Genomic DNA, 23321 nt, shown 5'->3' on the forward strand with positions numbered 1-23321 from the left:
TCTGGTTCGGTAACGCCGAGGTCAGCGTGTCGTCAGTCGTTAGCGTGGTACCCAGTACGAGTTATAGAAGGGAAAGGAAATATTCGAGAGCGTAAAGTACGCATTAAGAGGCGAGTCACCCATTGTGGCATTCGCTGGATCGTTAACATTCTCAAAATTACGATCAACTTTTAATTAGTTTTTGTAAGTTTATAGCCGTTCTTAAACAGAGAGCCGACCTCTTGTTTGATAGTGGCAGAGATGCAGCGCCGCAAACACAGCAGCCAAACGCTGGGCTTCACTGCTCTCTTGGTCCTTACGACCATACAGGTAGGTCGGACGGCAAAGCACGTCGTTAGCGTCGAATCGACGCGCCTTTGTCCTATGATTATATCTAGAACCAAACATGGTTCTTTCAACAATTTTTCTGCTGTACCTGTTAAATGTACCATGGAACATAAGTAGCGGAGTTGTTTACACAACATACTGCAACAAATCTCTGTTAACTGGAAGGAGTAGTTATAGCATCATAGAAACAAGGTCAGCAGCTCGTGGTCGTGCGGTAGCGTTCTCGCTTCCCGCGCCCGGGTTCCCGGGTTCGATTCCCGGCGGGGTCAGGGATTTTCTCTGCCTCATAACGACTGGGTGTTGTGTGATGTCCTTAGGTTAGTCAGGTTTAAGTAGTTCTAAGTTCTAGGGGACTGATGACCATAGATGTTAAGTCCCATAGTGCCCAGGGCCATATGAACCATTTGAAAAACAAGGTGATAACCGTTGTTGTTGTTGTTGTCTTCAGTCCTGAGACTGGTTTGATGCAGCTCTCCATGCTATTGTATCCTGTGCAAGCTTCTTAATCACCCAGATGATAACCGTATTGATCGCAAAATGTTTAACTGGTGACTTACAGTCATTAATGAAACCAGTACCTAGATTTGGTCCAATGGCCCAATGGGTTACACAGTTTCTTAACACTTTTAATGTCGAATTGAAGTAAGGAAACACTTCATTAGATAGTTGTGCTGTTAATTTTCGTAGAACTGATCAGTGTAGTGCTATGGATGATTTTTTTAAGAGCAAGTATAACAAGGCAATTGTTGATACGTGAAGTATAATTTTATCGTATTCATTAATGCAGTGAGAGAATCTGTCAGGCACATCGGCTCCCAAGGTAATATGGGAAGAAACAGGTAGTACTGAAAAGCAACGGAACGCCTTTAGTAATACGTTTGGGACGACATGTTTTCAAGCTTCTGGCTCAGCAGGTGCCCCGCGGCTCTCGTCCAATGGTAGAAATCGATATTTTTCAACATCTGTTCAAAGCCGAAGATAGCTGTCGGTATTGATAGAGTTTCTACATTTAGTAATAAGTTTGGGAAGACTTGTCTTCAAGCTGCTGGCTCAGCAGGTGCCACGCGGCTTTCGTCCAATGGTAGAAATCGACATTTTTCAACATCTGTTCAAAGCCTAAGAAAGCTGTCGGTATTGATAGCGTTTCTAATTGAAATGATTTGGAGAAACTGTGTGGAGTGGGGAACAAAGTGTTTCAGAATACGGATTCATTTTATTTTGGTGGATTAGTACCGGGATCAGAGCCAAAATCTGATGATAATGCAGTGACACGGATAAAATATTTGTCATTTACGGTTAAAATTAAAGTTAAAATGACTCTCGGTAATAAAAGATCAAAGATGACAATTGAATTAAAGATATCTTCTATTGCGGTAGATGTACGTCATGTGTAGCTTAAAGAACTAAGTAATGGTGTTGTTTACACAATACAGTGCAACAATTCTCTGCCAACAGGGAAGAATTGGAATAGCATTATGAAAACAAATGTGATAATCGTTCCAAAATGTTACATTGTAGGTTGAGTATCACAGATTACCTAAAAATGGAGAAACTTATTACCACGACCGGCTTGGTTTTAGTGAGATAATATACTAAAATAACACGAAAATTAATATTAAACGCATTGGATTACAGATGTGGGAACTAACGATTATCTAGTGTTACACAAACCCTTCAGAGATAATCAGAGCTTCCTAAAAGTAAAAAGTTACAAAAAATTATTTATTTCCGAACGTCATAAATTTCTTTTCGGATTCAGAGTATTCCTGAGCAGTGTGTCTTAAGCACTAACAAGCTCGATGATGTGCAGTGGCGTAGCACATTGTTCTGAAAGCCTCTTACAGGGAGAAAGGCACTGAAACGTGAGTGTAAAACTAGCCTGTTTTAAAACTAATTCGGAAATGAAAACCATTGCACTGAAAATTTCATCTCACTGCTGAAGATGACGACGATGACAACGTGCAAACGCATAACTTCGATGATATTACAGCGCACCCGAAACTGACATTCGTACTGGTGCAGTGGTTAGTGATGTACGACGGCCGGAGAAACGTGAATAAACTCGTTGTGAAAACATTTGCAGAACCAATGTGCCGAATGGTGTAACCCGGCTATGCACTTTCAGTTCTATTGTACTGTCCAGTCACATTAACGTAGCCACCCCTAAAATGTCTGGTTACCTTTCCAAATGCGAGATCTGCGGTAGTGAGCCAATACGATTCTGGGAGGCACCGACAGGAATATGCAGCCATTCCCGCTACAGTGCCGTGATTTTGCAAAAACAAACATAATGTCTTATGGGATAACAGCAATCAGTGATTTTATAATGTTACTTAAAATCCGTCTTGACTGCTAATTTTTTATTTACATGACCGGTTTCGGTTCATTCAGAACCATCTTCAGATCTGTGACATAGCATGTGAAAGTTGCTGGATTTGGACGGGTTACTCCCGTAACTGAAATATCAGATGTGGAGATGGTTCTGAATGAACGGAAAACGGTCATATGAATAAAAAATTTGCAGTCAAGACGGATTTTAAGTAACATTACGGTGCCGTGACCCGTTGCCCTGGTTTTGTTGGTCGAGGATCCATGGCGCGAACAGCGTCACCGAGGTGGTACCACAGACTCCCGATTGGCCTTCAGTCCCGTAAGTTTGACGGCCAATCCCGGTGGTCTTCGAACCACACATGTACGCAGCGAGACACGTGACACGTTGCGTTGCCCTGTTGAAGGATGCCACCGTTCTGAGGAAAAAAAACTGCAAGTAGGGGTGGAGTCATGGTCCCGAAGGATAAATGCATACTAGCGTTGATCCACTATGTCTTCCAAAATGAGGAGATCGGCCAGGGAGTGCCACGTAAACATTCCGCAGACCATAACGCTCCTTGCTGTTTGCTAGGTATTTGCTGTCAGACGTTTCACGCCGTACGCGGTGGAGGATAAAACTGTGATTCACCTGGTAAGGCCACTTGTCACCACTCAGTGGGCGTCCAGCTGCGATGCTAGTGTGCTGATTACAACCACCCTTGCCGTCAGCAGTCAGAATGGGTGTATGAAACAGGCACCTGTTGCAGAGGCCTATACGAATTAACGTTTGCTGAACGCTCGTTAAGGAGACACTGTCGATAGTCTTTGGTTCATCTGAGAAGTCAGTGGTTCAAAAACGACACTTCCGTTCCCCTGCACACATCCCGCAGCCGTCGTTGACCCTAGTGTTCTATGGCCTGTGGTGCACCACACTTGTCTCGGTGCCGGTTTTTAACAGCACGGTGTACTTTAAGCACGACGGCACGCGTAAAATTTTGAAACTTTGCCGTTACGGAAGTGCTTCAGCTTTTGTCCTGAAAAGCGATAATCATGCCCAATTTACACGACATATAAACCGCTCCTTTGCCGTGTTACGACAACGACTGCACTGTTCTCCCTCACCTCTCCCCAGACACGCTTTGTGTACCATCCACTGCTACTACTGCCACTTGCCATCAGAATGGTTATTGCACCTTGACATCGAACAAAGTCAGTGATGAGATTAATGTGACTGGACCGTGTAGTAACTGCCTGCTAGTTTCCAGCCCTACAAAGCTTGTAAACACCAGTAAAGAGACTGGCTGTGTATTGTAGTAATGTCCTGTTGGTACCACTGGTTGTAAATCTAGAACCTGTTCCTGTATTGCAGGAGACATGAATCTTGTGTATCCGCCTACATAGGGCAAACGGTTTTCAAAATATCTCCCCTATCCGGGTATATACATATTGGATGTACAAATGTTGGTCGTAGACACGTGGTTGACGACATATGGAAGCATTGGTCTGGCCCTGAGTCTTGTTCTGGTAGCCAAATGGTGCCGGGACGGGAGCTCCGTGTGTTCGGTGAGAGGGCTATCTGCGCTCTCTAATAATAAATCTGAGTTAATAGACCAACGACGATCTTGAATGAATGTGTTGTGACGTCCGATTGAGCAAATGAATCGAACAAAATGAGATTTATAAAAAATGGTGAGGTGGCCGCTCGAGATAAGCAGGAAATTCGGGTTCGATTCCCGATTCGACAGAAATTTTCACTGTCACCATTCAATTACAATTCATGCATGTCCGAAGGAACTTTGCATCATAATTCGGAATGACACAGGCACTGCAATATTGCATTATGTATAAGGTGAAAATCAACCTGGTAGTTCTCTAACTCCTCGGTGACCAAATATTGTCCTTTCTTCTAGATCTTCATGATGAGTGCTCTGTAGACACAAGATAACAACACATTTGGTCGAACACTGTGGCACTGTGTGGTAGCACTACAGGCCCAGTAAAGCATCGATCTTAGTCTCATTGGAAACATCTGAATGTATTAACTGGAGAACCGAGTGAAACTAACAGTAACCATTCCCGTAGTTTGGTAGCTCTACGGCACATAATCATCAGGTACTTGTTGTAGACTCTTATGGCACACCTTAAGAACCTCTATCGACGGACTGAGACCTTTATCATGACCAGAGGCGATGTTAGAGTGGTGTCTCCTATGGTTGACCAAGTTTTTGGTTCATGCGATTACAAAAACGTATAAGAGCACATGGAAGCAGTATTGTTCAAAAATAACGCACACGTTTTCCAGGCCTAAGTATTTAATGTATTTGTTATTCACTAGCGTAATGAATTTTGGAACTTTAGTTTCCCCTCCATATTTCTTTACCCTAATATTTTACGGCCCGTTGAGCATCACACTTGCCTCGGTACATATTTTTTACAGCGGTACTTCGTCATGCACGGTATATTTAACCACAGCGGCACGTGAACAATTTAGAAACCTAGCCGCTTCACTTGCAGTGTCGAAGCTCCCATAAATAAGACCCTCAAGTTTTTCATTGTAAATTTTCTACACTTGTCTCAAAAGAAGTATTAAGTAAACTGTCCTGCCAATTAATGCGACCACTTGTCAAAAGAGTGTGTTTACGTTCAGATGTCTCACCTTGTACACGCCAATAGTCGTCTGTCCCATTGAGCAAAAAACGCCATTCATCTGAAAAGGCCACCTGTCGCCATTCACGTCCATTTGCGGTAGTGGCGCGCCCATTCCAGCCTTCGTCGCTGATGAATATCACTCAGCGTGCATGAATGAGCCAGGCTCCTTCTGCGGAGGCACGTATGCAGCAACTGCGATGAACAGTCGTTGAGAAGACACTACTGGCAGCCATTTGTTTCACCTAGGCCGTCAGTTACTCCATAGCTGCACGTCTACGAGGTGTGGCTAGAAAAAAACCGGACTAGTACTGGTGAAACAATAAAACGAATGCAATAAGGCTGAAAGTCGCGTGGCCTGTCACGTGACTCTCGCTCCGCCTACTGCTCGAGTTTCATCTGCCTCCTGCACTCAGTCTGCCCGTGGCGTCTGGTTTAAGTAGTTGGCGTTTTGTCTGTGCGTCGGAAAATGTTGAGTGTCTAGAAAGAACAGCATGTTAACATCAAATTTTGTTTCAAACTAGGAAAATCTGCAAGTGAAACGTTTGTAATGTTACAACAAGTGTACGGCGATGATTGTTTATTGCGAACACAAGTGTTTGAGTGGTTTAAACGATTTAAAGATAGCCGCGAAGACACCAGCGATGACACTCGCACTGGCAGACCATTGTCAGCAAAAACTGATGCAAACATTGAAAATATCGGTAAACTTGCTCGAGAAGATCGCCGTTTAGCAATCAGAGCAGTGTCTGAGTTAACAGGAGTTGACGAGGACAGTGTTAGGCAGATTCTTCATGAAAGTTTCAACATGAACAAAGTGTGTTCAGAAATGGTTCCAAAGTGTCTCACAATTGAACAGAAGGAACGCCGAAGAATGATTTGTCCTGATATCCTGGAAAACATTGAAAGTGATCCCACCTTCTTACAAAATGTTATTACTTGCTATGAATCGTGATTTTTTACTTACGATCCCGAAACTAAACGCCAATTGATGCATTGGATAACTCCTGGTTCTCCACGACAAAAAAAGCACGAATGTCAAAATCGAAATTCAAGGCAATGATGATTGTTTTTTTTTTTTGACATCAAAGGGATTGTGCACATTGATTGGGTACCAGAGGGACAAACAGTGAATCAGCATTACTACATTAGCGTCCTGGCTACCCTACGTGCGCGAGTACGGAGAAAACGGAACGATTTGTGGAGAAAAAAGTCATGGATCCTTCACCAAGACAATGCCCCAGCTCACAGTGCGTTGTCAGTGAAGACGTTTTTGGCAAAACACAACATTCCCATCTTAGATCATCCACCCTACTCACCTGATTTGGCCCCCTGTGACTTTTTTCTTTTCCCTAAAGTCAAGCCAGCTTTGTAAGGAACTAGATTTGAGATTGTTGAAGCAGTAAAAGAAAAAGCGACGGAAGTAATGTATGAACTTACTGAAAATGATCTGCAGCATTGCTATGAACAGTGGAAAATTCGTATGGAGCGGTGTAGAGACCGAGGAGGAGAGTACATTGAAGGAGATAACATGAAATTGTAAATAATTGTAAATAAATGTTTTCTCCAGCATCAGTCCGGTCTTTTTCTAGCCGCACCTCGTATTCTTCCGTACACACCACCACAGCACTCATTCACCCCTGTCATCAGAGGCCAGTTGTGAACCGCAGTTGCCTCGACGCCGGTTTTGAACAGCGCCATTGCGGCATGCACGGTATACCTATACCACGGCGGCACGCAAACAGTTAACTAACTTAGCAGTTTCGGGAATACTTCCACCTTTGCCCGAAATATAATGCTCGTAACCTTTTGGACATCAGATAAATCGATCCGTTTCCACGTTACTAGAAGGAATCCACTGTTTGCCCTGTCTTCTCTACACGCACTGCATAGCCTTCCAATTTAGCGCTGCCACCTGCTTTATATAAGTTGTTATTGCCCACTGACATCGAACGTAGGCAATAGTCGGATTAATGTGACTGGAGAGAGTAAATCTGTGATATGAGAGCTGCAAATCACAGTCGTTCAGAATCAAAAAACTTGAAATCTACAAACATCAACACTGTTTCCTCTAACACGTGAAATTATACCATTTATATATTTGTTTCATTTATTTTTTAAGTAAGTAACATGAGTGGCTCTCATTTTTGCCTGTTACAAGACGTTGAAAAGTTTATTATTGTGTATTTTTCTTTTTTTGCTGTGCTTTAAAATATATTGACTGGTTACCGCGTCAGATTTTGTGAATTACCTGTCAGAATCAGGTAATGCAAAAGATCAACAAAAATTGAGAGAAAGTGAATTGAACAAACATGAACATATGATGAAACAGCTGTGTAAGTGAGAACTTTGTTTTCTCACGAACTCTACTTATTTCATCGAAAACAAATCGCTCAGGCAGTAAATGAAAAGACTAAAGGGTTTTCAGAAGAAAGAAGAGCAATTTATCGTATGGTATATGACGTCAAACTCAAGGAAAACTCATAAGTATATAACAGGATTTTTTGCAATGTTTCATGTTGTATGCAGTGTCATTAATAACTGCTTCTTCATCTAGGTACATACATTGACAAAGAAAATGGTACATGCAAAATGTTGGTCAGAAAGCGTAAGTAGTCCCTAGTTTCGCAATAGAAGGGAGTCAGTGGGCTAAGATAAATATTAGTTAGAAGTTCTGCAATAATATGGGAAGAAACCATCCAAGCGGTTGTGTTAGTGACTTCTTCATTTAAACTAAACGATGTTTCGACGGTACAATATCATTAAAATTACGCAGCATTAAGAAACTTGATCGTTTATAAACCTAATAAATACACAACAACTACATTTTCAAAGTTCTTTATTTTACAGTCCGTAACATTAGCAAATACACACATCAAAAAACGATTTCCATCATCCCGGTTCCCAGAAACCTTGAAGATAGACGCTGACTATGGATGTTGTATCACTGATACAGTCCCTTTGCAGATATGTCACAAAACGGGCCCAAAGACGTAAACAACCATGCATGAGCAGCACCTATTAGACGGAGGGGATACGACAGCAGATCAGTTCCACTCATTCCACCAGGAAGGAGGTACACGGGTCGTGTTGTTTGTAGTTCAACCATGCCTAGACGGTCAGTATCGCGGTTCGATCGCGTCCCCATTGTTGCTTTGTGTCAGGAAGGGCTCTCACCGAGGGAAGTGTCCAGGCGTCTAAGTGTGAACCAAGCGATGTTGTTCGGACATGGAGGAGATACAGAGAGACAGGAACCGTAGATGACGTGCCACACTCAGGCCGCCAAGGGCTACTGCTGCAGTGGTTGACCGCTACCTGCGATTTATGGCTCGGAGGAAACCTGACAGCAACACCGCAATGTTGAATAATGCTTTTCGTGCAGCCACAGGGCGTCGTGTTACGATTTAAACTGTGCGCAATAGGCTGATTGATACGCAACTACACTCCCGACGTCCATGGCGATGTCCATCTTTGTAACCACGACATCATGCAGCGCGGTACAGATGCGCCCAACAACATGCCGGATGGACCGCTCAGGATTGGCATCACGTTCTCTTCACCGATGGGTGTCGCATGTGCCTTCAACCAGACAATCGTCGGAAACGTGTTTGGAGGCAACCCGGTCAGTCTGAACGCCTTAGACACACTGTCCAGCGAGTGCAGGGAACTGCCGTGTAAACAGACTAGTGTGCGTTGATTAACATGGACAGTGGTTCTCCCTGTGAACAGAAAAGGACCGTATAGAATATGAAAGAAAATTTCGTGCAGTTTAGTGCTATAGGGGAAAGGAAACCGGTCGTGTCCTTTGCAGAAGAACCACCATAGCATTTGCATAAGTGAATTAGGGAAATCACGGAATACTTCTTTCTGTATAGCTTGAAGGAGGTTTTGAACCGTCGTCCTCTCGAATGCGGGTCCTGTGTGCTGACAACAGCGCCACCTCGCTTGTAGATTTAGAAAGCATCGTTCGCGTTGAACTCATGTTGCCGTTTTCTCACAAGGTATTCTGTGAACATTGGCTGAAGGGCAAGGGACAGATTCTGTATTTTATATTTCCGAATAGTGCTTGACATCGTACCCCACTGCAGGCTGTTAACGAAGATCCAAGCTTACGGAATATGTTCTCAGATAAGTGAGTGGCTCAAAGATGTCTTAATAGAACCCGATACGTTTGCGTGGGCAGTGAGTCTTCATCACAGGCGAGGGAATCGCCTGGAGCAATAGGGTCTCTCTTATTCTCTAGACAGAAACATAATCTGACGGACAGTGTGAGCAGTAGTCTGTGGCTGTTTGCTAATGGCTCATTAGTGTATCGGGAAGCGACGTGGTTGAGTGACTGTAGCAAGAGACTGATGATATAGACCGATTTTACATTTGATGTCCTCAATGTCAGCTTTCTCTAAATGTAGGAAAACGTAAGTTAACGCAGAAGAGCAGGATAAAAGAAATCCGACAATCTTGGAATACAGTCGTACTGATGCTCTGCTCGTCACAGTAACGTCGAATACAAATTTAGCCATTACACTACAAACCAGTATGAAATCAAGTGAGGCCGTCCCCCTAGCCCAGGGCGTCTGTTAAGTAGGGAGCCCAGGTCGGACACATTCACCATTTGTGAATTGCTTGTTGTGTCATTCTCATAGTCATTTCATCATCGACACGCAAGCCGCCAGCTGTTGCGTCAACAGAAAGAACTTCCATCTCGGTGGCCGAACTTAACCCAGGTGGGGATTGCCGAACATCGATGCCATACTAGCATTTTCTACATCTACATCTACATTGATACTCCGCAAGCCACCCAACGGTGTGTGGCGGAGGGCACTTTACGTGCCACTGTCATTACCTCCCTTTCCTGTTCCAGTCGCGTATGGTTCGCGGGAAGAACGACTGTCTGAAAGCCTCCGTGCGCGCTCTAATCTCTCTAATTTTACATTCGTGATCTCCTCGGGAAGTATAAGTAGGGGGAAGCAATATATTCGATACCTCATCCAGAAACGCACCCTCTCGAAACCTGGCGAGCAAACTACACCGCGATGCAGAGCGCCTCTCTTGCAGAGTCAGCCACTTGAGTTTATTAAACATCTCCGTAACGCTATCACGGTTACCAAATAACCCAGTGACGAAACGCGCCGGTCTTCTTTGGATCTTCTCTATCTCCTCCGTCAACCCGACCTGGTACGGATCCCACACTGATGAGCAATACTCAAGTATAGGTCGAACGAGTGTTTTGTAAGCCACCTCCTTTGTTGATGGACTACATTTTCTAAGCACTCTCCCAATGAATCTCAACCTGGTACCCGCCTTACCAACAATTAGTTTTATATGATCATTCCACTTCAAATCGTTCCGTGCGCATACTCCCAGATATTTTACAGAAGTAACTGCTACCAGTGTTTGTTCCGCTATCATATAATCATACAATAAAGGATCCTTCTTTCTATGTATTCGCAATACATTACATTTGTCTATGTTAAGGGTCAGTTGCCACTCCCTGCACCAAGTGCCTATCCGCTGCAGATCTTCCTGCATCTCGCTACAATCTTCCAATGCAGCAACTTCTCTGTACACTACAGCATCATCCGCGAAAAGCCGCATGGAACTTCCGACACTATCTACTAAGTCATTTATATATATTGTGAAAAGCAATGGTCCCATAACACTCCCCTGTGGCACGCCAGAGGTCACTTTAACGTCTGTAGACGTCTCTCCATTGATAACAACATGCTGTGTTCTGTTTGCTAAAAACTCTTCAATCCAGCCACACAGCTGGTCTGATATTCCGTAGGCTCTTACTTTGTTTATCAGGCGACAGTGCGGAACTGTATCGAACGCCTTCCGGAAGTCAAGAAAAATAGCATCTACCTGGGAGCCTGTATCTAATATTTTCTGGGTCTCATGAACAAATAAGGCGAGTTGGGTCTCACACGATCGCTGTTTCCGGAATCCATGTTGATTCCTACATAGTAGATTCTGGGTTTCCAGAAATGACATGATACGTGAGCAAAAAACATGTTCTAAAATTCTACAAGAGATCGACGTAAGAGATATAGGTCTATAGTTTTGCGCATCTGCTCGACGACCCTTCTTGAAGACTGGGACTATCTGTGCTCTTTTCCAATCATTTGGAACCCTCCGTTCCTCTAGAGACTTGCGGTACACGGCTGTTAGAAGGGGGGCAAGTTCTTTCGCGTACTCTGTGTAGAATCGAATTGGTATCCCGTCAGGTCCAGTGGACTTTCCTCTATTGAGTGATTCCAGTTGCTTTTCTATTCCTTGGACACTTATTTCGATGTCAGCCATTTTTTCGTTTGTGCGAGGATTTAGAGAAGGAACTGCAGTGCGGTCTTCCTCTGTGAAACAGCTTTGGAAAAAGGTGTTTAGTATTTCAGCTTTACGCGTGTCATCCTCTGTTTCAATGCCATCATCATCCCGTAGTGTCTGGATATGCTGTTTCGAGCCACTTACTGATTTAACGTAAGACCAGAACTTCCTAGGATTTTCTGTCAAGTCGGTACATAGAATTTTACTTTCGAATTCAATGGACGCTTCACGCATAGCCCTCCTTACGCTAACTTTGACATCGTTTAGCTTCTGTTTGTCTGAGAGGTTTTGGCTGCGTTTAAACTTGGAGTGGAGCTCTCTTTGCTTTCGCAGTAGTTTCCTAACTTTGTTGTTGTACCACGGTGGGTTTTTCCCGTCCCTCACAGTTTTACTCGGCACGTACCTGTCTAAAACGCATTTTACGATTGCCTTGAACCTTTTCCATAAACACTCAACATTGTCAGTGTCGGAACAGAAATTTTCGTTTTGATCTGTTAGGTAGTCTGAAATCTGCCTTCTATTACTCTTGCTAAACAGATAAACCTTCCTCCCTTTTTTTATATTCCTATTAACTTCCATATTCAGGGATGCTGCAACGGCCTTATGATCACTGATTCCCTGTTCTGTACATACAGATTCGAAAAGTTCGGGTCTGTTTGTTAACAGTAGGTCCAATATGTTATCTCCACGAGTCGGTTCTCTGTTTAATTGCTCGAGGTAATTTTCGGATAGTGCACTCAGTATAATGTCACTCGATGCTCTGTCCCTACCACCCGTCCTAAACATCTGAGTGTCCCAGTCTATATCTGGTAAATTGAAATCTCCACCTAAGACTATAACATGCTGAGAAAATTTATGTGAAATGTATTCCAAATTTTCTCTCAGTTGTTCTGCCACTAATGCTGCTGAGTCGGGAGGTCGGTAAAAGGAGCCAATTATTAACCTAGTTCGGTTGTTGAGTGTAACCTCCACCCATAATAATTCACAGGATCTATCCACTTCTACTTCACTACAGGATAAACTACTACTAACAGCGATGAACACTCCACCACCGGTTGCATGCAATCTATCCTTTCTAAACACCGTCTGTACCTTTGTAAAAATTTCGGCAGAATTTATCTCTGGCTTAAGCCAGCTTTCTGTACCTATAACGATTTCAGCTTCGGTGCTTTCTATCAGCGCTTGAAGTTCCGGTACTTTACCAACGCAGCTTCGACAGTTGACAATTAGAATACCGATTGCTGCTTGTTCCCCGCATGTCCTGACTTTGCCCCGCACCCGTTGAGGCTGTTGCCCTTTCTGTACTTGCCCAAGGCCATCTAACCTAAAAAACCGCCCAGCCCACGCCACACAACCCCTGCTACCCGTGTAGCCGCTTGTTGCGTGTAGTGGACTCCTGACCTATCCAGCGGAACCCGAAACCCCACCACCCTATGGCGCAAGTCGAGGAATCTGCAGCCCACACGGTCGCAGAACCGTCTCAGCCTCTGATTCAGACCCTCCACTCGGCTCTGTACCAAAGGTCCGCAGTCAGTCCTGTCGACGATGCTGCAGATGGTGAGCTCTGCTTTCATCCCGCTAGCGAGACTGGCAGTCTTCACCAAATCAGATAGCCGCCGGAAGCCAGAGAGGATTTCCTCCGATCCATAGCGACACACATCATTGGTGCCGACATGAGCGACCACCTGCAGATGGGTGCACCCTGTACCCTTCATGGCATCCGGAAGGACCCTTTCCACATCTGGAATGACTCCCCCCGGTATGCACACGGAGTGCACATTGGTTTTCTTCCCCTCTCTTGCTGCCATTTCCCTAAGGGGCCCCATTACGCGCCTGACGTTGGAGCTCCCAACTACCAGTAAGCCCACCCTCTGCGACTGCCCGGATCTTGCAGACTGAGGGGCAACCTCTGGAACAATTCCATTTCTTACCCTTTACACGTTTTATATTGACGGTGATGCATAATCTACATACGTCACCTAGCTTAAGTCTTTTTGAAGCTAGAAGCACTCGCTGACATTATGCGGACTGTCTGTTTGGACTTAGTTTGCCTGATGATGGATCATAAAGCCGAAAGCCAAGTAACAACCAAATATAAATTAGGAAGAGACGAAGCAGCTCTCCCATGCTGCACAAAACAGAACAATGAGGGAGAAGCAACTAAAAAAGCATGCCTCATTTAAAAGGACGCTAGGTCTTCGAGATTTTTTATGTTTTACTTATCTTCTAAATTTAGTGAGAAATTCACTGCGACATAATAGTTTCCATAACCGTACTCTTTCTCGAAATCTGGCGGAAATTCCAAAGAGACTTCGGTCCTATTTAACGCACACCAGCAGCAAAACCGAATCAATGCCTTCACTGCAATGATAATGTTACCGATTACAGCGACACTAAAGCGAATTTACTAAACATAACTTTCCGAAATATCTTGAAGATAGAAGATGTAGTAAATACACAAGAATTCGAATCAGGAACAGCTTCCAATGAGAGCAGCGTAAACGTATATACTCTTTATGTAATCGATCAACTGAAATCATTGAATAACGGCAACTCTAATGGTCCAGATTATACACCAACTGGGTTCCTTTCAGAGTGTGCTAACACACACATAAAAAATACTTTTGCATCACCTCTGTTGCGACAGTTCCGGATCCTGTAAAGAAACTAGGAATAGAGATCAATATAAACATCATTTCGGCCTCCCCCTTTGTTTTTATTTTATTTTACTTTGTTGCTTTTTTTTTGCCTCATGAAAACCACACAATGCATGTTGTACCACCATACAGCGAGACCGTCAGAGGTGGTGGTCCAGATTTCTGTATATACCAGTACCTCTAATACACAGTAGCACGTCGTCTTGCATTGAAGCATGCTTGTATTCACAGTGGCGCTGTTGGTCCACATTACCCCACTCTTCAACGACAATTTGGGGAAGATCCCTCAGAGTGGCTGGTGGGCCACGTCGTCCATAAACAGCTCTTGTCAATCTATCCCAGGCATGTTCAAAAGTGTTCAAGTCTGGAGAACATACTGGCCACTCTAGTCGAGTGATTTCGTTGCCCTGAATGAAGTCATTCCGAAGATGTGCACGAGGGGGCCGTGAATTGTCGTCCATGAAGACGAATGCCTCGCCAATAAGCTGCCGATATGGTAGCACTATCGCTCGCAGGATGGCATTCACTTATCGTACAGCCGCTATTGCGCCGTCGGCCCCACATAATACCACCTCAAAACAGCGGGGAACCTCCACCTTGCTGCACTCGCTGGGCAGTGTGTCTAAGGCTTTCAGTCTGACCGGCTTGCCTCCAAACACGTTTCTGGCGGGTGTCTGATTGAAGGCATATGCGACACACATCGGTGAAGAGAACGTGATGCCAATCCTGAGCGGTCTATTAGGCCTGTTGTTGGGCCCATCTGTACCAGGCTGCATGGCGCCGTGGTTGCAAAGATGGACCTCGCCATGGACGTCGGGAGTGAAAACGGTTATCAATCAGTCTATTGCGCACAGTTTGAGTCATACGACGACGTCCTTTGGCTGCACGAAAAGCATTGTTCAACATCGTGGCGTTGCTGTTAGGGTTCCTCCAAGGCATCATCCGTAAGTAGCGGTCATCCACTGCAGTAGTAGTACTTGGGCGGCCTGTGCGAAGCATATCATCGAGAGTTCCTGTCTCTCTGCATCTCCTCCTTGTCAGAACAACATCGATTTGGTTCACTTCGAGACACCTGGACATTTCCCTTTTTGAGTTCCCTTCCTGGCACAAAGTAACAATGCGGACGTGATCTAACCGCGGTATTGACTGTCTAGGCATGGTTGAACTACAAACAACACGACCCGTGTACCTTCCTCCTGGTGGAATGACTGTAACTGATCGCATGTCGAACCCATTCCGTCAAATAAGCGCTGCACATGCACACTTGTTTACTTCTTTGGGCAGGTTGAGTGACATCTCTGAAAAGTCAAAGGGTGTGTATCTGTGATACATTAGCCACAATCAACGTCTATCTTCAGGACTTGTGGCGACTGGGGTGATGCAAACCTTTTTTGATGTGTGTATAATAACACCATACTGAGGAACCAGGTACAATGTTTCCCTTCGAGGAATGTTACGAGGTGTTACATCAGAACACAAGAAAAGAAACCGCTGAATTACATACCCGTACCATTGAAATCGATTTCGAGTAGGAATTTGGACTTTTACTCTGTTTGAACATTCTGAATTGTCACCAAGATAACAATTTATTGGCACGTACCACTGACTCGGAAAATGTCAATCTTGTGATAAACTACTAGCTTTTCTTTTACATGTGGTAATGAGTGTTATCGACAGGGGATCTGAAGTTGATTCGGTGTTTCTAGATTTCGAGAAGGCTTTTGCCGAAGTTCCTCACAAGCTGTTACTAATCAGATTGCATGTCTAGGTAGTATCGGTTCTTTTGCGCGATTGGATTCATAAATTTGGTGAGAGAGGTCATATATCCCACTAACTGACGCAAAGTCGTCGACGGTGTTCCCAAAGGATCTGTTAAAGCCTCTTTGCGGTTCCTAATCTATATAAACGGTTCAGGAAAACATCTCAGCGTCTTAGGTTCGTTGTAGATGATGCTGTCGTTTTACGTCACGCAAAGTCATTAGGAGATCAAAACCAATTGCAGAATTATTTAGACATCATCATATGAATTTCCAATCGCGAATAAGGACTACCATCAGGTGCTCAATCGAATGATGACAATGAAAATTTTTGCCAGACCGGGACTCAAACTCAGATTTTTCGGTTGTATCAAGTGATCCTCTTACCATTTTTTTTCCTGATCTCATTTTGTTCATTATAGTTCGCTGCATTCCTTCGGGGCGAACGTCCCATGCCACCTGTTCGGATTCCTCGTTGATCCGTTCACTCAGTTTTTTGTTACAGATGGCAGCTAACCCTCTGACCGAACACGCTGAGCTACTTAATCGGCACCATTTGGCTATCCGTGCACGACTCCCGGCCATCCGAAGTTCCATATGTCGTTAATCCTGCATTACGACGTGCATGTCCAAAGGAATTTTGTATATCGTAATCAGAATAACACAGGCACTGGAAAATCGTGTCAGTTAGACAAGGTATCTGTGTAGAGTAAAAGGTGACCATAGGCTAAATAATAAAAGGTGCCTAGTCATCCACATGACTGCTATCAGAAATCGGTTAAATGTTGGTTGTATGATAAATCACACAAGCAAATGGCTGTAAACTCTACAAAATAATTATTATGATTGCGAACTACTTTCATCGAAGCATCGCACTGAAAATGTTTTGTGGAACGCGAATTGGAGACAGCACTTTATTCGTAGACCATTTCCAAGAACAACAGATCAGCGAAAGATACTGTCACTGCAATATGCTTGTGTGTCCTAGAGTACTGCTGCGATGTCTTGAGATATATACCATATGGGACTGATTCAGCACAAAGAAAATGTCCAAAGAAAGGCAACGCGTTTTGTATTATCATGAGATAGGGCAGAGTGTGTCACGGACATGATACGTAATTTGGGGTGACAATCATTAAAACAAAGGGGCCAGATCTTCGCACGAAATTTCCATCGTCATCTTTCTCCCTCGGCGGCGAAACTAATTTCTTCAGGATCCTGCATAGGGGAAAATGATCCTAGTAATAAAATAAGAGGAATCAGAACTGCCTCAGCAGAATTTATGTTTTTGTTTTTCCAACCCATCGTTCGACAACGGTGGAGGAATAGATTGACGGTGGTTCGATAAACTGTGTGCCAATCACTCAAGTGTGAATTGTTGTGTTGTCATGTAGATGTAAATATTATTGCAGAACATTAATATTGCGGGGTCGTGTATTTTCTACGTCCGGAGACTGGCTGTTTGTGATGTCCTCATTCTTTAATCATCATTTTGGGAAAAGTCACTTGACTGGACTGTGAAAAGACTGAAAATTTGTACGGGTGCTGATAATCGTACTACTGAGCGCCCCACGAAGCAAACTTCATCATCATCATCATCATTAACACTAAGCATTCCACTTTTAGTATTTCCCTGCTCTTCCAAGATCGATAGAATACTCCATAAATATAAAACTACTTCATATGGTTAAACGTAGTTCATTTCATATATTACAGCTAGATTTTTCAGTTCTGAGATTCACTGCTAAGAAGCACAAATTTTTCTAAGAGTCTATTCCCCGGGAGACAACATATTTTTCTGCATTCCTACCATCCCACCCCTACCATCGATATCACATCAGTCACGTCAACTCATGTAACTAAGATTTGATTCATGTACCATATTTTCTGATCTAATTCGAACTCACGACATGGAAAAAAACTCACTTCTGAGATCATTCTGTGAATCATCCTTTTTCACAGTATTCACTGCCACAACCGCACATGCTTCGTGGAAAAATACCACTTTAAGCTCTCACATAAAAGAGAAAAAGCCACTTGTTATTCATGAAATTCATTAATGCAAACACACTGACGTGTGTACTTCTCAGGGTTTCTTAAACTAGAATATGCCTTTCCTTTTATATCCGAAATTTAGTGTGAGTATACAACTGAACAAACAGTTGAAAACATTCTAACTGCCGGCCGGAGTGGCCGATCGGTTCTAGGCGCTACAGTCTGGAACCGTGCGATCCCTACGGTCACAGGTTCGAATCCTGCCTCGGGCATGGATGTGTGTGATGTCCTTAAGTAAGTTACGTTTAAGTAGTTCTAAGTTCTAGGGGGCTGATGACCTCAGACGTTATGTCCCATAATGCTCAGAGCCATTTGAACCATTTGAACATTCTAAGTGGTAAATCTCACGTTTGTCAGGGGAATAGAAAAACAGTATATCCCTTTCTGTACAGAACTTGTTTGTATCTAAAAATTTGAGAGTATATTGGTTCAAAAAATGTTCAAATGTTTGTGAAATCTTATGGGACTTAACTGCTAAGGACATCAGTCCCTAAGCTTACACACTACTTAAACTAAATTATCCTAAGGACAAACACACACATTCGTGTCCGAGGGAGGACTCGAAACTCCGCCGCGACCAGCTGCACAGGCCATGACTGCAGCGCCTGAGACCGCTCGGCTAACCCCGCGAGAGTGTATTGGTCATCAATGCAAAATATAATGAGGCAAATTAAAAAATATGTAAATTGTTAAGAGCGTTCTACGTACTACGCCCGGAAAATGGCTGTCCCTCAGTGCCGATAACAGAGATGTAATTCCAACTGCCATTAATACAGAGACCCTAGGTTTAATATTATGCCATTCTTTAGTTTCAAAGTAATAACTTTCTATATATATTTGAGATGGATAAGTGTGATACACTTCGATCGAACTTAGTGGGGAGATGCTACACTGCTGCATTGACAATAATGTTCCAGCGGCTTCTTTGAAATCACAGATGTCAGTAAGTAGTATGGATTAGAATTACTCGCTCTGGGTGGATAGTTTTAGCTGATGGAACTCTTGAGAGAAGCACCGCTCGGCACAAAGACGATGTATCTACAGATAATGAATGTTTGGAACATTTACTCCATGATTTCAGGCTTGAAACCAGTCTGGCGACATGCAACAGAGTACCGAAAGCACAATAGAGCTGCAAACACGTTTTTGAGAAAGAAGAAAGGTAGCATTTAAAACATTACATATGTACATTGTTTGATCGTCAAAAAGAATGAACAGAGTTGGACCTTCATTTGTATCGACTTGTCGTTCTATCCCAGACAAGCTCACGAAACGATAAATATAGGCGACGAGGCATGTGCTACGATTTAAACGTAAGTATTTACCATTGCCCATACTTATCAGTGCCTAGTACTATTAAATCATTCACGAAAGCAATGAAAACTGAGATGCTATCTTCATTGTACAACCCACTAAATAACAACACAGAACGGAACTGCGTGTTTGTTCTCCCATATCATTCATCATCTGCAGTCCTACGAGGATATTTCTCACGAAGAAAAGAAAATGGGCACTGAAAAATCGCTTCGCAGCAGTTCTTTGCCTTCTTTCTGCATTGTAACAGTTGCTGAGTCTGAATTAAATGTTTATCACATTTCACTTCATCGTTTCTCGTAAACAATGCTGTTTGTTGATATAAAACCAAACACTTAGCTTCGAAAATATGTACTGTAATCAGAATTACAGATTTATTTAACGCGTAATGCAATTAAAATTTGATTGACAATTCTTAAGCGATTTTCCCTTCTTCCCCTTCCTGTGTGATAGCGATGTTAGTATCTTGAAGTTTTACGTGGAATAAAATGTTCTTTCAGTCAAAAACGTTTACCTTCGCATCTTTGATTATTGAAATTTAGGTTTCTTGGCAGTATCTGGATATGTGCAGCAACAAATTAACTCTACGCATTTATATGTCTGAAGATGTTGTATGAAAATGAACAATATTTCGTGGCTGAAGAATAAAACTGTATGCATTACAAAGACATTAATGTTATTACTTATAATGAGTGCAGAAGCTGCAGAATTAACTAATTTTTAAATACTGACGACCGATTAGGTCAGGCAGAAGCCATAAATTAGAAACAAATAACCGCTTATTGTTCCATGTTACGTATAGTACTAACATTATTTCTTGTTTTTTTTGCAGGTGATTGGTGTCGATTCCTTGCCTTCAGGTACGTATGACTACACTTCATTCCCTGCCAGATTGTTCGTTATACACTTATGCTTCGCGATGTACACAAATAGTGGCATTTTTCTAACACACTAGTGCAGTTGGTATTCGTTTATTTTTCATTCACTGTAATATCACTTCTCTTGACACCGAAACAATCTAATATCGCCGGCAACAAAACTCATAATCATCGGCAACTTTTTATCTGTAAAGACAAATACTGTATGGCGACTTTTTTCGGTTGTTACTGTAGGAAGGTCTATAGCCCCCCCCCCTCCATCCCACTAACAATGCTTTAGATATCTTGCATGTTGAACCTAAGAGTAGGGAACTCGACGTCCTTGAAGAGTTGGGAATTTAAGTGGACTGCTGATCCGATCAGGAGGCTATCATCAATGGGCAAGTGGCTAGTAGTAGACATTTGTCCCTGTATGTTTGATGGTTTTCTAATTCTCCGGTCTTTGGACTGCTGATCCGATCAGGAGGCTATCATCAATGGGCAAGTGGCTAGTAGTAGACATTTGTCCCTGTATGTTTGATGGTTTTCTAATTCTCCGGTCCGTCTTCCATCTCTCCTTTACTTGTATCATATCTCCCAGCAATCAATTTGGGCTTATGTTTTCTATATTTGTTGTAATAATTCTTGTAATATTATAGGAACTTCAATAAAATCTCCACGGTATTCATTTTTTATTTTACGTTTTTATTGTGTTTATTGTCATTATTATTTCATTAGGTTTGTAAAAGCATCAGTCTGCTATAATGTCCCTTTATTTTAAACAAATCTGAATGTATGCACTGCAGCAATTGGTAGGGTCAAGCGCATCGCTGTACATAGGCGAAAGCAGTACATAGCCAAGTTCATTTCTGCCTTATAGAACTCATGTTGTTTTATGCACTTTGTTATTTTGTATTGCTCTCTACATTTAACGGTCATATTTTATCCTTTGAACGTAGGTTTCTTTGCCACCTGATTATGGCCTATATAACAGCGTTTTAACTGTAGTTCAGAAATTTTTCTTATTTATTTGTTTCGTACTGCTGACCGTTTGTATTTACGTTTTATTGGCTTCTTTGTTAACAGTTGTGGTGTATTTGTAACGACAAAGCGTAAAATATTTCTAATAGTTTGAACGCCACCCGGTGTGTATAGTGTTAATTTTACCTGCATCAATTGCTTCTCTTGTGCAGTGACGTTGATGTTGACCGCTTCACACTACTCTCTTATTATTGAGGGTTTTTATGTATAACATTGTTTGCGTGTAAACCTTTTTGAATCTACTTTGTATTTTGGTATTTATTATTTGTACATTCTTTGTTGTGATATGTTACGTATATTTGTATTATGACTTGGTGTGGAGTACCTCATGATAGCAAAAAAAGTGATGCAATAATGCAACAAAGAAGTCCACTAACGTATTATGACTGTTATTAACGAGTTATCAGCATTGATTGCGATTTTCATGAGTAACAATATAGTCGTAAACCACATGAACGACTTTTTGTCGTACTTAAAATGTCTGGATATTTGTTTCCTAGCGTTTACCTCACGGTACAGGGTCTGTTGTTTTTAGTGATTCCAGATTTATATGTTACTAGTTGCCACTCCTGTTACCCCGTCATTATTTAACCTAGTAGAATGTGATCGTGTTCTCTACGATTTTGTACAACATAACCTATTCCATATTTGCTGTCAGTTTTGACTGCTTGTACCAAGTCATTTCTGAAGACGAGAAGGGGAACCAGCCAGCCTTTGCCTAACGAGTGTGGAACCATACTTAGCATGTGTGTCAAACCACATCAAGAGCCGTCAGTGGAGCTCGCGGGTTCGATCCGAGTCTGACTAACCTCCGTGTCTCGCAAGTTAGCACTCTGTGCTACGATATATGATTAGATCTTGCTCAGGCTATGGAGAGAGAAAGATAAAGGTCTTAACTCATGGCCTTATGACGCTTAATTGGACGAACCTCCCTGCGGCGAACGAATTCCACTTCCGTTCATTCCAGTTAATGACGGGTCAAGAGCTCTTTTTACAGCAATGTTCTCTTACCTTTATAGTGTCAGATGGTATCCCATTCTCACATACATTCATAAAACCAACCTTATGAAAGCAAGAATAGAGGTCGAGGAAAGGCATAATACGTCTGTTGAACTAGACTCAGAGAAAGTTTTTGACAATGTTGACTGAAAAACTCTCTTCGGAGTTCTCATGGTGGCAGAGGTAAAAATACAGGAAGCAACAGGCTATTTACAACTTGTACAGAAACTTGACAGCAGTTATAAGAGTGGAGGAGCATCAGGGGAAGTACTGGTACATTGAGCAAACAGTAAATAATGTCAAAGAAAACTTCGAGTGGGATTTGAAGTTAGGGAGAAGAAATAAAAGCTTCGAAGTTTGCCGATGACACTGTATTCCTAGTGACAGCTAGTGACAGCAAAGGGTCTGGCAGAGCCGTTAAACAGAATGAATACCGTTTGGAGGGGAGAACATGAAATGAACATCAACAATAGCAAAACTAGGCTAACGGAATGTAGTCGAATTAAATCAGCTGATCTTGAGGGCATTACTGGTAGTAGAAGAACTTTCCCATTTGAGCTGAAAAATAACTAGTGGTGGCAAACTAGCGAGGATATAAAATGGGGACTTTCAATGTGAATAAAAGCGTTTCTGAAGATGATGTAAGTGTTCGGAAGTATTTTCAGAGAGTGTTTGTCTGGGGTGTAGCCGTGTATCGAAGTGAAACATAGACGATAAACAGCTTAGACAAGAAGAGAATAGAAGCTTTTAAAATGTGATGCTGCAGAAGAATGGTGAAGATTAGATGGGAAAATTGCGTAACTAGTGAGGAGATTCTGAACAGAGTAGTGGAGAAAAGAAATCAGTGGTTCACTTGGTAAAAAGAAGGCCTAGGATGACAGAACACATTCTGACACATTAAAGGGATCGCGAATTTAGTATTGGAAGGATGTGTCGGGTTAAAAATTGTTGATGGAGAGCAAGAGATACGGAAGGATGCAGGTTACAGTAGTCATTAGGAGTTGAAGAGAGTTTCACACGATAGAGAAGCATGAACA

General features: G+C 42.7%; 1 protein-coding gene across 1 annotated transcript in view; it reads left to right on the top strand.

Annotated features, from left to right (window-relative positions):
* Window positions 1-240: 240 nt before the first annotated feature.
* Window positions 241-23321, top strand: part of LOC124623014 — a 46776-nt gene continuing 23695 nt past the window's right edge. Inside the window, exons 1-2 of the mRNA XM_047148804.1 lie at window positions 241-309; window positions 20220-20247. Of these exons, the coding sequence (XP_047004760.1) occupies window positions 241-309; window positions 20220-20247 (97 nt within the window). The remainder of the gene's footprint in view (window positions 310-20219; window positions 20248-23321) is intronic.

This window comes from Schistocerca americana, chromosome 7, assembly GCF_021461395.2.
Source record: "Schistocerca americana isolate TAMUIC-IGC-003095 chromosome 7, iqSchAmer2.1, whole genome shotgun sequence".
NCBI classification, from domain to species: Eukaryota; Metazoa; Arthropoda; class Insecta; order Orthoptera; family Acrididae; genus Schistocerca; species Schistocerca americana.